Source organism: Neomonachus schauinslandi, chromosome 5 (assembly GCF_002201575.2).
Source record: "Neomonachus schauinslandi chromosome 5, ASM220157v2, whole genome shotgun sequence".
Classification (NCBI taxonomy): domain Eukaryota; kingdom Metazoa; phylum Chordata; class Mammalia; order Carnivora; family Phocidae; genus Neomonachus; species Neomonachus schauinslandi.
This window is the reverse complement of record NC_058407.1, coordinates 138193332-138209183: the sequence shown is the minus strand read 5'-3', so window position 1 is coordinate 138209183 and position 15852 is coordinate 138193332. Positions and strand designations below refer to the sequence as shown.

Sequence of the window (15852 nt, the reverse complement as noted above, 5' to 3'; positions counted from 1 at the left end):
AGCCTAGCTTCTCCAGATTGGGTCTTCCAGTATTTCCCCCGAGATTTTGGAAATTGGACCTCTTGTGTCCCTGCTTTGATTCCAAACCATGGCTCAGATGCCCCCTCATCTTCTCGCCCAGCCAAGCCCCCGCCTGCAGGTGTCCACAGACGGCTGTGTTCCTGCTCATGGTCCTTTGGTCTTTTTCTTCCAGTTGTGGCATTCCTGGTGGCTTTCCATCAGAACAAGCAGCTGATTGGAGACCGGGGCCTGCTGCCCTGCCGCACGTACCTGAAGAATGTACAGCAGTATTTCCGGGGCCCAGTCAGCTGGGATGCCGTGAGCTACGCACCCACCGTGCTCTGGCTGCTAGACTGGTCACACATGGACTCCAACCTGGACGCCCTCGCACTTCTCGGGCTGGGCGTCTCTTCTTTCGTCCTGGTCACCGGCTGTGCCAATATAGTGCTCATGGCCACTCTCTGGGTTCTCTACATGTCCCTGGTCAACGTGGGACAGATCTGGTAAGCAGGAAGAAGTGGAGTCCTGGAGTCCAGGCGTGCTGTGATTCCGTGGCCCGGGCACGTCACAGGCCGCAGAACAAGCCATAGCCTCCGGGCAGCTGGGGAGATGGAGCAAGCTTGCTTCTTACATTAGTTCAGAAGAACATCGCCATTTCAATTAGGCGGTAGTAGAGTCTGCTAGTTGCCAGTCGACCAAAATCCAAGGGACTTTGTCCTTTGGGAAGAATCACGATTCTGTAGGGTGTGGCATGGCCACCCCCGAGAGCCTGTAGTCAGCCTCCTAGGGCCGGGAACCTGTGAGGTGGACGTGGGGTCCCTCCGTGGGCTTCTGGGAGTGCTCTGGTGGTGGGGGCTTGATTTGGAGGCTTGTTTCTTCTGCTCCTCCCTGCTCCAGCTCCTCCCTTGTTCAGGAGGAACCATTACCAGCTAGTGCCAGGAGTCACAGATCAGGCTGGCCCTGTTCCGGGGGCGGGTGAGCTCCCGTGACGAGTAGCCAGAGGTGGTGGTGGAGCTCCACAGAGCCGGTGAGGCTGGAGAAGTCCTGCGGGAACCGAGGGGGGTGTGCCAGGGCAGCCCGCCATCCAAGGGGGCCCGATAAAAGTCCAGTGGCCACGGGCTGCTGTGGTGTGTTTGAGCAGAGGGATGGCCACTTTTCTTTCCAGTTCTGGGCTCCAGAGGAAGCACGGGGGACTCTGTAAGAAAAGGCAAAGTTTTGAGAGAAGCTCTGGGACAGGATTGGTGTCTGTGCAGACGTGTAGGAAGTAGATGTGGGCGTCTGCATCTGTGCAGACATGGAGAAGGTTAAGCACCGACCAACGGGTCATCTGTCCTCTGGGCGAAAAATGTAAGTCCGGTGTCCTGATAGCCCTTCCAGCGCTGGTCCGGGATGGAGAGACTCATGCAGTCTCCCCAGAATGTGGGCTCTAACCCAGACCGTCCCCGCCTGGGTACATGGAGCTTACCTTCAGTCCCATCTTGCAGGTCTATTTTGAATGGTCCCTCAGGGCTGTGGCCATGGGCTGGAGGCTGTCTGACAGCCCCCCTCAGCTCCCCCGAGTGCAGTTGCACCCTGGTCCCTGTGTGCAGGTGTGCGCCACTTGGAGAGGAGTCTGGGCTGGACTCTTGCCTGGTCCTCTTCCTGGCTGTGGGAAGTGCCGGTCAGTGCTGCACTGGGTAGAACAGGTGTGGAGGACACTCGGCATGCATGCAGGAGGCCCATCCTGCAGATCCAGTCTGCGGCAAGGAAGTCTGGGCATCTCCATCACCCTGAAAACCCCTCTGCTCCGTCCACTCCCAGGGCCCTTCTGTCGTGTTAACTGTTGACTGTGGGGGTGGAAATAGGGGCTGGGGCGCCTTGGGTGGGGTCCGGGTGACTGTCCCGTGTGCCTCCTGCTCGTCAAGCAGCTGTGAGGTGTGACGCCTCTTTCACCCCCATCTGCTCCTTCCCTAGTGGAATTCCCAGGGGTCAGATGCCCGAGGTGCAGTCCCTTCTGCCTCCAGTCTCTCTGTCAGTAGGTGTATACCAACACAGGAGGACTCTGGCTGGGTTTTTCTGTGATGTCTTAAGAGGCTGCTGCTTTTTGAGGTGTGTGATTTTAATCCATGCCGGAGGAGGGAGAGTTCTAGGCACACACAGCGAGCGCACCCGACTCCATGGACGGGCGAGGTGGCACACCTCATGTGTGGCATGTGGCTTGGGTCACGCCTTCCCGTGTCTAGCAACCAGAGAAATCATTCTGATTTTAAGTTTACTGTAAAAAGTATTTCCTAGTCATGTGTAGAGTATGGTCAAGAAAGATTAACCCCATGTTTAAATTTCTGAAAACGAGTTTGGGAACAGGTGGCCAAAAATAGTCTTATATTGTTTTCACTGGAAGAGATAGTCTGCTCCCCTTCCCTTGGATATGTAAAAAAGAAAAATGTGATTCAAATTAATTTAAGCTCACTAAAGCAAAATAAAATAAAAGTACATCTCAGAAATGATGCATGAGATGGTCTAGGAGAAAAATGAAAAAGAAAACAAAATCTGTCATTGGAGACCAGCGGTTTCTTTACCGCGCTCATGAGGCAGACGTCTGCATTCACAGCCGAGCTGCTAGCTGCTGGTTTGGCGCAGATGTGGGGCCGTGTGGGGGGAGGCTCCGGCGCCCGCTGCCTCCACGGTCTTTCCAGCCCCACCCTTGATGCAGGTTTCCCTGATGGACGAGAGTTTTGGGGTCAGAGTGACATTGAAAACTTACCAAGTGAGGACCCCTCACGTGGACAACAGGCTTTCTTTTTCCTGGCACCCCAAAATGAGAGTTAGACACAGACTGTTCCTTGCATGTCCCATTTATTTAAAGTTGAGAGAAAAGAATATTTGTTTGGGGCAAGACGCTCAGATAATGGATACTGTTGACAGAATGTCTTTCAGGTGCTGTCCAGGTGGCATCCCGTGGCAGGGACAGGAAGTCCCCATGGGGCAAGGACGCACTGGGCAGGCACACACGGCACTTCTCCGAGGCACTGCAGCCTTGCTTTGGGGTCCTGCGCTGCCGGCCCTGCATCTGCCCGCCTTTGCCATGTGTGCACGGTGGCTGTTGCTTCACTAGGCCCTCTGTCTGTCCTGTCCCTCTGGTGGGCATCCGCTCAGCTTCCTCCAGGCTCAGACTGGTGCCCCTGCCCCAGTCCCGGCATCTCACATGCATGCTCCAGGGCATGTGGGAAGCCTGCGTTGCTGCCAAGGGAGGCAGGTGAACCTCATGCTCAGTGGCACCGTGAGTCTCTAAGGCAGATGTTGTGGGGCAGAGCCATGTAGCCTTACACTGCACCCTGCACCTTCCGGAACCATGACCACCCTTCGCCCGCTCTCCTGACTCATTCCTGACGCTGCATGGCAGGCGGGAGCTCACGAATCCACTTCATGGTGGCCGTGGGAAAGTGGCTCCCCTCCAGGCAGTGAGCACTCTGTAGAGTGATGACCCAAGCCCTCGGAATCGGGGAGGGGGGGTTTGTGCTGATTTTATGAAGTCCTTGTTGTGGCTGCAGGAGGCACAGCTGGAGGGAGCCTGGGGGCACGCAGGTAGGAATGAGGCACTGAGGCCGGGGGCTAGCTGGGGGCCGTGCCCCAGGCAGCTGCACCCCGGTGGGTCCTGTCCCAGAGCTGCAGGGCCGGCAGCAGTGCGGCCTGTGGCTGGGCACAGGGCAGCCATGGGCTGTGAGGGAGCGCTGCCACGCTGCATGCTCAGCCACCCCAAGGCCACCCCCTTCTGCCCCACGAACCCCTGTGCCGCAGTTCCACAGTCATCAGTGGGACCCAGGGGAACCTGGGACGCCGACTCTCCCCGCTTCCTCCATGTTTCACCAGACTTCACATCCTCCTGATTTTACCCACAAAGTGTTTCCAGAACCTTCCTCTGCTGTCAGCACCCAGTGTGGCCCCATGTTCCTGACAGCTTTCAGCTTTGCTTCCCACACGGCATTGTGTTTTGTCAAGGGCACGTGCCAACTTCATTTTGGGTTTCTGCCGTTCCAGTTATGGGCAATTAAGACATACTGTTTTCATATTCTGGGCAAATCTAAGGTGATGAATCATGATTTCTCCGTGTGCTCTGGCTACCGCCCTCCTCGCCAGCCTCGTGTTGAAGACCAGGGCAGGCATGATAGCGGTCTCTCAGGCCCTGGAGGCTGGGACTTGTGGCCCCTGTTAGGGAACGGGAACCCCACGCCCCAGGAGAGCGTCCCCAGGAGAGTGGCCCCAGGAGAGCATCCCGGGTGCTGCAGGAAGTAGCTAGGGGCAGGGGCACAAGTCCTGGGACTGCCTTGGGTCTGTGCTGGTGTGCAGGAGGGTGAGGCAGGAGCAAGGTCATTTCCTTTGTGGCATCATCTTAGGCTCAGGCTTTGCTCTGTCTTGGCTGAGTAGAGGGAGGGACGCAGCAGATGCCAGGCAGGCCTTGCTCATGCACGAAAGCTGAGTGGACAGGAAATATGAACGACGCTTGGCACCGGACACTCCATGTCCCTTCAGGGCTTCTTCCTGGAGGCAGCTGCAAGCCAGCAGTCAGGGCGCCGATGCAGGGCAAGCCCATGCGGGGCTGCTGAGGGGCATTGGGGGTTCCCACTTCGCAGTTGCCCCCTTTGCATCATCAGCTGTCAAGTGTAGTTAGAACAGGTTTTCATATCCTGGTGCTCCGGGGGGACAGGAGCGGCACAAGGGTGTCCCATACCTGAGGCTGTGTAGTGAGGGGGCGGAGAGATGACTGCAGGTGGTTCCACTTGCTTAATTAACAAGGGAAGCCTTGTTGGAAGGGGCGCAGCATCATCTGTCGGGTGGAGACAGGGAGGCGGCACCTTGGGACTGCATGGAGCAAGAAGGGGCCTGGGATGAGGCGGCCGGGGCACACGGCTGGCAGGCAGCCCCCCACTGCCCAGCTGATGCGTCCCTGGTCCTCAGACGCAGTGGGCCGTGGTAGGCACATCTGAGCGCACCGTGCACATGTGTTGTTCTTGCTGAGAACTTGAGTTTGTCTGCTGTTCACGTTGCCCAGAGCCCAGAGGTTTCGTTCAGTGGAAGGAAGCTGTGCGGTCCTGCTGGGGCTAGCAAGTCCCTCCGGTGGCCCAGCCTGCACGGGCGCCAAACGCTGCTGGTGAGGACCCAGCAGCGTTGGAGGCACTTCTCTCCACAGGCACAGATTTTGTTGCTGTGTAGCTGCTTCCCCTTTTCCTTTTAATTGAATAAAATTCATTTTTGGAATAGTTGTAGGCTTACAGAATTATTGCAGAGACAGTACAGAGAATTCCTGTGTACCCCCACCCAGCTTCGTGTATTGTCAGCCTCCTCCTTGTCAGGTTTAAAGAGCTAACACTGACCTCTTCTGTCCCTGGATCCCCTCCAGGAGCCACAGAACATTTGGGCATCACGTCCCCTGGAGCTCCTCTGAGCTGGGACAGTGTCTCTGACTCCCCGGCTTTGAGGACTGGTCAGGGATGCTGTGGAACGTCCCTCCACTGGGCCTTGGTTGATGCTCTTCTCATGACTGGACTGGGTTGTGGGTTTGGGGAGAAGGCCACGGAGACCACGCGCCCTCCTCCACGTGGTGCGGCATGTCGGGGTCAGTGCCGTTGACGTGACTCATCTGGCTGCAGCTGCCCCTCCTCTCCCGGCCCAGGTCCCGGCTGCCACGCGTCAGGGCGGGGCGCTGGGGACTGGGACTCTTCTGTAGGGGAGTCGGGTCCCCTGGCCCTGTGTGTTTATCCATTCAGTCACTGATTGTGTCACTGTGGGGCTTCGGGTGTCTGTCCTCTTGCTCTAGGGCCTTAACTGCCCTGGGGACCCGTGACATTGGAAGAGAGAGGCAGAGTTCAGTAGCCACAGCCGCAGGAATTTTGAGTAAGTTTACAGAAGAGTCTTGCTGCACCAGCTCTGAACGTCTCCCAACGGGGGAACCTGGTTGAACACTGGAACCTCTAACTGTGACTTTGCTCCAACCGCCCCACTTAGCATCAGTTTTCCAAAACGTTGGCTTTCTGATCCTTTTATCTGTGCTTTACTTTGGCAGTGCTCCTAAAGGGCTCCTTTGTTGCTAGCGAGGACGGCTGTGTGACTGTCTTTTCTCTTCCCCACCTTCCTGGCCCCCCAAAAGAAGAAAGGATTATCTCCAGAAACTTGGACCAAGGTCGGGGAGGCTCAGGGGGTCCCTTCCTGTGGAGGAAGCCGCCTTTGCCACGTCCCTCTGAGAGAGAGGACAGAGCCTGTACTTCAAAGAGCGTGAAGAGCAGATGCCAGAGGGCCGTGGGGGGCGCAGGGGTCAGGGTCAGTGCCACGGGATGCGCTGCATGGCTGCTCCCTCTGACTGTGAAAACCTCATTTTGTGTTAAACTCAATAGCGCTCCGTGAGGCCCCGCACCACCACCCAGCCCCAGCCCGCAGCCCTGCCACCCAGAGCTCTGCCTTGAACCTTGCCCAGAGCCCAGATGTTGTGTCACTGAGTATCAACTGACGGTGGAGTTGATGCATAGAAATAACTCCTGCTGCGGTTCCACGAGGTTCAGGGAGCAGAGTGGGGCCGTTTCGGTTCTATGGGAGCAGTGGCCTTGTGCACCAGGCGCCTGTGTGCTATTGAGGACCCCTTGCCCCCATCGCACTCCACGGTGAAGACAGCCCTTCCTCCCCCTGCTGTGGAGACCAAATGCCTTCCATTTAGGGTCCCCTTTGTGATAATCTGTGCTTGGGGTACTGGGCATCCTTGAAACTTTCAAATTCTAGGGTAGGACATTTTCATGGTGTTCGATTACTTGCAGAAATGATTTACCACCGGGCGCCTGGGTAGCTCAGTCGTTAAGCGTCTGCCTTCGGCTCAGGTCATGATCCCAGGGTCCTGGGATCGAGTCCCACATTGGGCTCCCTGCTCGGCAGGAAGCCTGCTTCTCGCTCTCCCGCTCCCCCTGCTTGTGTTCCTGCTCTCGCTATCTCTCTCTCTGTCAAATAAATAAATAAAATCTTTAAAAAAAAAAAAAAGAAATGATTTACCACCAAATATCCACTGTTATGTTTGCTTTTTCCTAAAAGATTTCTTGATTGGCCTGTTGTGGGCATGGCCTTAGACCCCTGTGTCAGATGGGGCCTGGGCAGTGGCTGGGCCCCGCACAGAGCACCTGAGGGCAGGTCTCCCCCGCCCCACCTTCTCCCACCGCAGTTTAATGTCCATGGGGTCTGTGACCTGACCCACAGTGTCCTGGAGTCACTGAGTTGGGCTTTACCTAGTTGGGTAGCATGATACTTTAATCTTGTAAATTTTTTGACAAAGCAAGGCAAAAAAAATTTTTTTAAGATTTTATTTATTTATTTGACAGAGAGAGAGAGAGCAAGCATGATCAGGGGGAGGGGCAGAGGCAGAGGGAGAAGCAGACTCACCACTGAGCAGGGAGCCCGACATGGGGCTCGATCCCAGGACCCTGGGATCATGACCTGAGCTGAAGGCAGACACGTAACCAACTGAGCCACCCAGGCACCCCAGCAAGGCAAAATTTTAATACATTTTTCTCCTTTTGTTTTTTAGGTATTCATTTGGTAAGTGAAAATCAGAAACATACTCCGTGGGAGTTTAGCATTGTATGTGGGGTATGTATTCATGCGCTTTTTCTGCTTTTCTCCTTGCCTGAGCCGCTGTCATCAGCTTAGCAGGTGTGACCGTGTTGTCTGATGTCTGTTATTTAACCTGGAATTGTGGCCCACGCTGGCTTCCTTGCCCAGAGTGGTGGACCAGTGCAGACAAGGAGACTGATGATGTTCAGGTGTGTTTGTGTAGATGGTCGTCTCCACACAGCTGTGATGAATAGTCCCACAGCAGTGACCACACAGTGTTGTCATGGACCAGTTCTGTGCCTTGGGTGAAGGGCAGGCCATCCTGCAGGCCAGCCCCTCCCCACTTTAGGCCGTGCCAAGTTCCACACGCTGTGGAGGGGCTCGCCCGGGGCTCACACTGGCGGACAGCCCAGAGGCGGTCAGGTTCCTGGTTGGTTTGGTAAGGGAAGGACTTCAGCCTCCCCCAGCCTGTGCTCTGTGGGGAATGGTGCACCCAGAATGACCATGTGGAGTAGGGTTTGTTCAGAAACGAGTGGGCAGTGGGCACGAGGCTGTGGTGGGGGTGAGCAGAGGACAGCCCCCAAGTGGACAGGGCTGGGCACGGCACAGCTTCCCTTTGGGTCAAACCACCTACGTGCTGATACCACAGAGACGACTGCTTGCTCCTGGTGTCATGACAACCCACATGCCCCACAACCCAACACCCCTGGTACCCAGGCAGACTCCCCAACCACACGAGGAGTCCCCAGGGTCTAGCACAGCTTGCGTGACTGGGCATGAGGCCCTAATGAATGAAAATGAGCTCTCAGGAGAGAAACTGATAAGATGAGAAAACAACCAAGTGGAAAATACAGTATTTGAAATGAAAGACTCCCTGGATGGGCTGGCCGGCAGGGTGGGGGTGACAGTGGGGGATGGAGGGGGTCTTGGAGGCCACCCAGGCCACGCAGAGTTCAGGCGCCCGTGGGGAGAGCTCAGAGGTTGGTGGCATGTGTATGGAGCCCTGGGGAGAGGGGACAGGTGGCTGAAGTTTCCAGATGTGGTACAAGACACAGATGTCAGACCCAGATAGCCCAGTGAACCTCGCACAGCATGAACGGGAAGAGGCTGTGCCTCCCAGGTCGTCCACATGCTGCTGAAAACCCAGGGGAAAGGGAGCATTTTGAAAGCAGTAGGAGAAAACAGGGACATGGCCCTGAGTGCTCAGGAGCAGTGGGCCCGTGCACCTCGGTGCTGACATGGGAACCTGGACCCTGTGTGGGGATGGAGGTTTCAGATTCAGGGGAGTGAGAGAACTCAGTGTCCAGAGGCTTGGGGCACCAGTGCTGGGCTCCAGGCCACACAGGAGGGATGGGAGGGAAAGCCGGGCTTCCGGCAGGAGTGCCGAGCTCGGAGAGCGGGAATCTGCAGGTCAGCGTGGAAGCCTCCATTCCTCCTCTTTACTTTCTTGACAGCACACCTGATCGTTTAAAGCGAAATAGGTTGTTTGCCCTCTGAGATTCATGGTGCTCCCAGATCAGACACACCTGACAGACTGAGGGAGCGCGGTGGGTGGGCCCACATGGTTGCGGGTTTCCATGCCTTATGTGAAGCTGCACAACTTTTTAAGAATATATTATTTATTTATATGAGAGAGACAGTGTGTGTGCACGAGTGCAGGGTGGGGAGGGGCAGTGGGAGAGGGGGAATCCTGAAGCAGACTCCCCTCTAGCACGGAGCCTGATACAGGGCTCAACCCCAGGACCCTGAGATCACAACTTGAGCCAAGATCAAGAGTCAGATGGTCAAACAACTGCGCCACCCAGGCTCCCCCTGCCTTTTTTTTTTTTTAAAGATTTATTTATTATTTGAGAGATTGCGCATGCAGGCAGGGAGGGGCAGAGGGAGAGAGACATTTAGCAGACTTGGGACTGAGCGCAGAGCCTGACACAGGGCTTGATCCCACGACCCTGAGACTGGGGCCTGAGCTGAAACCGAGGCCACCCAGGCTTCCTGCAAGGCTGCACAATGTGAAGGAGAGTTACGGAAGGCTGAGCACGTGCACTGTAGTCCCTCGAGCAGTCACTAGAAGAGTGTCTGCTGGCAGACGGAGCTGAGGACCCAGCACCACCGGGACGTGTCCAGAGGCTTGGCGTCAGGAAGACACTCCGAGCTGAGAGCCCGTGACGGGAGAGAGTGGAGGAATTAGAGGGGACCGGCAGTTCCCGGTGGGGGTAGGAGCACCGACCCCCAGGGGTAAAGCAGCAGGATGGAGAAGGGGGACAGGCAAGGATGGCCTGAGCGGCGCCGCCTGGCCCCTGGCTCAGGAGGTGGTAATGAGCGGCTCACCCAGGTAACCGGTAACGTGTCCTGTCACATGCACGGGGGACACCGCAAGGCCCAGCAGCCACGTCCTGGCCATCAGCAAGGCTGACACTGAGAAGGGATCCCGTCATGTGGGGTTGCTCTCCCATCCGACAGAGAGCAGGGGCAGAGTGATGTCAGGACCACCGGCGAGTCTGTGGAGCAGCCGCAGGGTCAGAATGCCCAGCACTGGCTCAGGAGGGTGGGGCCGTGACTGGTTTCACCTTTCACATTGGGCCAAGCCCTGGGGGCGAGAGGGCAAGGAGAGGCCCCCCAACAACTGTCCCAGATGCGGCAGCTCCGCCTCTGGTCTGCTGGTCTCCCTGTGTGAGAAGTCCTGGGGCAGGGCAGGAGGCCAGGAGGGTCTCCCTGGGGGCACGGGCAGGAGGGGAGTGACTGCCCACAGACCCCGCTCCCCGCTCATACAAGGAGCAGAAGCCGGGAGCCACTCAGGAAGAAGCAGAGGCTGTGTCCCAGACAAGGGCCCCCGATTGTGTGTCCACACAGCTTGGGGTGTTGCCGAGTGGGGCGAAGGGGGTCGGCAGGAGTGCTAGGAAGGGCCACCCCAAGGCTGCGGGTGAAGCTGGGCCAGGGGCTGAGAGCACCTTCTCCCACCCTGTGCTGACACGGCGGCCCACAGGCAGGAGGGCAGGAAGGCAGGCGGGTGGGCAGGCAGGGGTGCGATGGTGAGAGAGCCTGCTCCCAGGCCCCATGCTGGAGGCAGTAGCAGCCTGTGGTCACGGTCACGGAGGGCACTGATGGCAGCCACAAACCCAAGCACAGCCTGTTTTGGCCGTTATGGCCCCATTCCCAGCACCCCATCCCACCTGACTGCAGCCTCACTGCAATTGCTCGTTTCTGGGTGGTTATGTCCCTTCATGAACTACTGTTTTTGTACACAATGTTTGACATAAAAATTTCTAGACATACACCCAAGAAAAAAAATGTACCTGCTGACAGTGGATTGTCAAGAGATGCAGCAATCAATGGGGGTGACCCTGATGTTGGAACCATCAGGTAAGGGCTCTGAAATACAGGAAGGGGTCTGTCAGGGGTCCCAGCCCACAGAGAAGCTAGAAAGATGGCCCAGAAGGAGGCGCTGCGAGCAGGGCATCCTTGCTGGGCCTGCAGCCGGGCAAACAGACTCAGCCTGGAGGTGCCCACCGCGACATGGAGTCGGGGAAGGAAAGAGGGGAGCATCGGAGACTGGAGGAGAGACAGATGACAGGCAGAAGAACGTTTAAAGGAATAAAAGCCAAGAACTTTCTAAAAATGAAAGGTACATGCCACAGATCCAGGAATTTTAGAGACCATCCCACACCCTCCTGTATATGTCAAAGGGGTGAAAACCAGCAGGATGAGAAAATCTTCCCTGCAGCCGGCAGCCCCTCGGCACCAGAGCGGAGGGAAGACTCCTCGGTCAGCCAGCACAACGCCTTCCCTGAGAAGGCACGCCAGGCTCTCCTCGGTGGTCTTCCCGGAGTGCTGACGGGGTCTTCAGGCAAGAGGGGCCCGATGTCAGAGGTTGCATCAACTCAACTACAGGAAGATTATCGCAGTTTATTAAGAGGAGGGTAAATACATACTTTTCCCTGATTCCTGGTTACCTGAAAATGTAGTGAGAAAGCAAGCTAAATTTGAAATTGCAAGTGAAGCTATTCATTTGTCGTGGGCCCATGTCCCTCACCAACTTCTTAGCCGGCTGGACGCAGCCGCCTCGCAGCGGGGCCACCCTCGGCGTCCCAAGAGGCCGGCGCCTTCCTGGTCAGCCATGCCCACGCGTGGTCTTCCAGCTCAGGTTTGTGCTTTTGTCTGAAGCCAGAAACAAGCAATTCAGTGATCTCAGGATCTGTTCTCTCGTCCCGCTTGTCAGGGCAGTAGCGCGTCTAAGCAGTCAGCTCCGTGCGGCTGCGACAAGGAAAGGACCAGCTGTGAGTTCTGGAGTGAGGTTCATGATCAGCAAGAGCATGCCACCCCTCTGATTAGGGTTCGTGTGACCTCAAGATCCTCCTCCAAGAAACCTGCCTTCTCCCTCTCTTGCTAAAATCTATTGTGTTTTTCCAGTTGTTAGGACCGAGAAACCGTCACATCCTCACTCCCTTTCTGGGTGGCAGAGACCCCTGTGCTCTGATGCACTGCATCCGGGGCAGTTAGCATAAATTAGCACCAGATCAGCCGCTGGCCTGTGTCTGTGAGGGGACAGAAGTGGTGGCAGACACAGCAGGGAGACCTAACTCAGGAGACACCTTTGGGGCAGGGGTTCGCAGGGCTGTCTGAGCCGAGGCTACCTCCACACCGGGGTCAGCAGCCACGGTGGCGGCGGGTTCATGAGAGCCAGGTGAGCCCACGTGCGGCCCCATAGCCACACCTGTGCCGTGGCAGGCGCTCAGTAGCCCTGCTGGGCCCACGCGTCACAGCCCCCTTCTGCTGCTGTGGAAACTTCTGTGGACTCATGGCTAGGACTCCAGGGGGCATGTCTGTTTTCTTCTGGGGACTCAAGCAGCTGCCTTCTCAGACCCTTGAAGGACATGGTGGGTGAAGTATAACTCCTCTCAGTTTGGGAAGAGGGCTGCACCGCCAAGCCCCCTTTCCAGGCACCTTCCCTTTGTTCAGAATGACCATGCGTTTCTCAGGGTATCTGGGTTTCTGGAACATTTCCTGCTGTCATAAGGGGTCCCCTCTACAGTGTGAGTTGCACCTGCGCCCTGGGGTCTCAAGTGCCCTTTTGCCGCCGGGTGGGACTGCCGGGTAAGGTGACGGCCACGTGAATGGGGCTGTTTGCTCTGGGACGCGGGACGAGCACAGGGCGCGTTACGAAGTTGCCTTGCGGGGGGTGTCTCTGCTGAAGCGTTCAGTGTGGCTGCACTTTGAAGGCCACTGGTTTGGTAACTTCTACTTCAAAGATGGGTCTAAATGTAATTAATTCAAGTCCCTGCTGAGTGCTGACCGTTTCCTGCTCCCCTGCAGAAGGTGTGCTTTTTGATACTCATGAGCTCAGGGTGGGGGACTTGCTCCGACTTCACTCTGTCCTTGAAAGCAGTGGAGGAACCAACAGGCCCCGCCCAGCTGCTGCTTCTAGTCCTTTTTGCCCGGAAGGGGCTGCTCTTAGCCCATGGCCTCCCAACATTGCCTGAGTGCTGATGGCCACCTGTGTTCAGTGAGGTTGGGACCCACAGAGAGCCCCACAGTCCTTTCTTGGGGCTGAGTCCTGCAACTTAATCCCAGATGTTTCTGCAGAGGCAGGCCCCCTGCTGGCCTGGTGTGGCCAAGAGCTCCAGGCGAGGCTGGCTGGCGGCCGCGGCGGGGGGGGGGGGACGGTCCCTGCGGCCAGGAGCTGAGCCATCGCAGAGGTCCTTGTGCCCCCTTCCACATACGAGGATGGGTGCTTTGCTGAGGCCCCTCCTGTGCTTCAAGGCCCCTGAGGCTTCTGGAGTGTTTCCAGTCCTGAAAAGTATCACGTAACTTCAATTACGATTTTAGCTCGAGGGACCTCAGTGTGTGCAGGTGTTGGCCTCCATGTGGTCTCCCAGGCAGGTCCCGGGTCTCCACCTCCCCCGACACTGATCTTCTGTCAGGAGCTTCTGGAACTTTGCCGTTCAGAAGGGCGCAACGTGTTACATGAGTGCGTTTGGTTTACGCTCAAATTTTCCTTCATGGGATGATATTTCCATAGGTTTTCATCACTCTTGCTTCTGCGTGGGGTTTGTTTGTTTTTTGGTGCTATCATGGTTCAGAAGGTCCTTTGTTGAGGGGTCATGGAAATCTGGCCCCTTCTGAGGTCCGGCAGCCCAGCTGAGGGTGGGGAACTGAGGTAAACACCAATATAAGCCCTGCCCCCTGCATGTGCCTCAGACGTTTGGTTTGCACCAGCCGGCTGGAGGGAGCTTCAGGGCCACGTATGCTTTGCTTTTTTTCAAACACAGGATGACAGATTGAAATCTCAGAGGGTGCTTGAACGCAGGAAGCAACGAAGCACGGATCCTCCTTGGTTAGACAGGGAGCCTGGGCACCCCTTCCTGGTCCCTGGGGCGTGAGGGGTCTGACGGAAGGATTCCGGGGGGACTCCATGCCTGGGGACATTCCTTTGTGGGAAAAGAGCATTCTGTTTTCACTGCGGGCCCATCTGGCAGAGAATTGGAGGCTTTAGGGACCCCTGGTTTCAGTAAGAGGCTCCGGGAACTATTGATTGACCCTGCTGTGCTCAATGCTGAGTGTCAGCTAGTCCTTGGGCCGGCAGGTGTATAGGCCCGGCTGCGAACCGCTGAGTCAGGGAGCAGGACCCTGGAGGAGACTAGGGGCTGACCGAGATCTCAGGGAGGCTTAGAGGGCTGGCTAGCAGCAGCAGCTCTGTGGGTGAGGTGCGGGGATAGGCGGGCAGGTGCTGGTCCTGCGCAGTCGGTGTCTGGCAGGGAGCAGGGGTGCAGGTGGGGCGCACACCTGCTGTGCAGGGCATGGAGGGCAGATGCTTTGCTGCAGGGCCTCATAGAAGCCGGCTGTGCCTGTACTTGGGAGACACAGGGGAGAAGCAGCCCCTTTGGGTGTTCGGCACTCTCCTCTTGTCCAGAGGGATGCTCTTGCTGCTGCCTTATTAAGTCTCATTTTCAGGCAGGTCCAGTGCTGGCATCGATGTTAATGGGGCCTGGACTCTTGAACCCCGGGGTCTGTCCCAGCAGCACCTCCCGCCAGCCGTTGTGAATTAAATGCTGCCTGTGAGCCCTTACCCTTGCTGCTCTTAAATTCATGCTTTAAAAACAGCTTAATGAGGGGTTTACTGGTCCAATTGGAAGTTTTTATTAAAACCTATTAGTGCTGGAGCAGAGCCTGCCTACAGGAAGCGATTAGGCAGCCACGGAGTCCAGGCGGACTCGGCTGCAGCAGGTCCCACCAAACCATTTCCAGACCCTTGTGGCCCCAGCCCTGCACTTTGCCTGGTTCTCATATCCTCTGCTTTAATTTATGGTTCATCTAATTCCCCTCCCAGCCCCCATGTCCAAGAAAGCAGTTTCTTTTAATCAAATTATTCCCGTAATCAGAGGCAGCCTGGCCTGCCCTGTCTTGGGAGCCCGCTCGGCTGTGCACCCTTTCAGGGGAGTCTTTCCCTGCTGTTTCCTGGGTGCTCAGGCTTGAGCAGCCACTCTCCTAGCACGGCCCCCCGCAGGTCTCACCTGGCACCCTTCCTCCCTCCTGCCTGGGAATGAGAGGGGCCCCTCGGCACTGTTGGGATTTGGTCTCTTGTCTGCTCACGTCCTTAGGAAGGACAGAGAAGCCTGTATCCAGTGATTTCCAGAGCTGCCATGTGACATGCATGGGCTGTAAACCATCTCCACTAGCAGAGATCTCATTTCCAAAGTGAGAAAAACAATCTTGAATGGCTTCTGCCACACATTCAGTGTGAGCAGTCCTGGTTGCCTGTGACAGCCTGAGAGGGGGGCCCAGAGCCTGACAGCCATCAGCCTGTCGTGTCTGAAATTTCTGGTGCTTTCTCAACCAGGGTCTTGGGGTTGGTCCTGATCTGCAGGGAGTATTCTTGCCTCCTTCTCCCCACCCCCACCCCGCGCCGTCCTCACTTTGCCCTGCTGTCTCTGTCTGCATACCACAGTTCCCTCCTCTGCTCACTGGGAACTCCAGTGCAGGGAGACTTCCTGCTGCTGGAGAAAAGGAGCAATGGGGGGGAGGGGGACTGGGGCCTGGGGGTCACCCAAGGCACCCTCCCCACAAGGAGCGGCCGGCACTCCTGGCTGTGACCCACTTGGCACAGTCGTCCCCAGGGGACTAGCATGTGGAGGTGGAGAAGTCAGGTCTGGGGTGCTGGGGGCCCGTAGGGGAGTCTCTCACAGTCCTGGGTTCTTCTTCCTCGTGTGTGCGCACACTGAACATGCTGCCTTTTTCCATCTAACATTTGCTCCTCCCTCCCCTGTTAACCCCCTACCTTATACCGTCTCT

The 15852-nt window shown here is 56.8% G+C and overlaps 1 protein-coding gene across 2 annotated transcripts in view; it reads left to right on the top strand.

Annotated features, from left to right (window-relative positions):
- The window catches only part of LMF1 (lipase maturation factor 1), a 99407-nt gene that overhangs the window by 18631 nt on the left and 64924 nt on the right, over nucleotides 1-15852 (top strand). For both annotated transcript variants that reach the window (XM_044915046.1, XM_021698067.1), the window contains exons 2-3: nucleotides 194-503; nucleotides 7541-7551. In XM_044915046.1, coding sequence (XP_044770981.1) covers nucleotides 194-503; nucleotides 7541-7551 — 321 coding nt within the window. The remainder of the gene's footprint in view (nucleotides 1-193; nucleotides 504-7540; nucleotides 7552-15852) is intronic.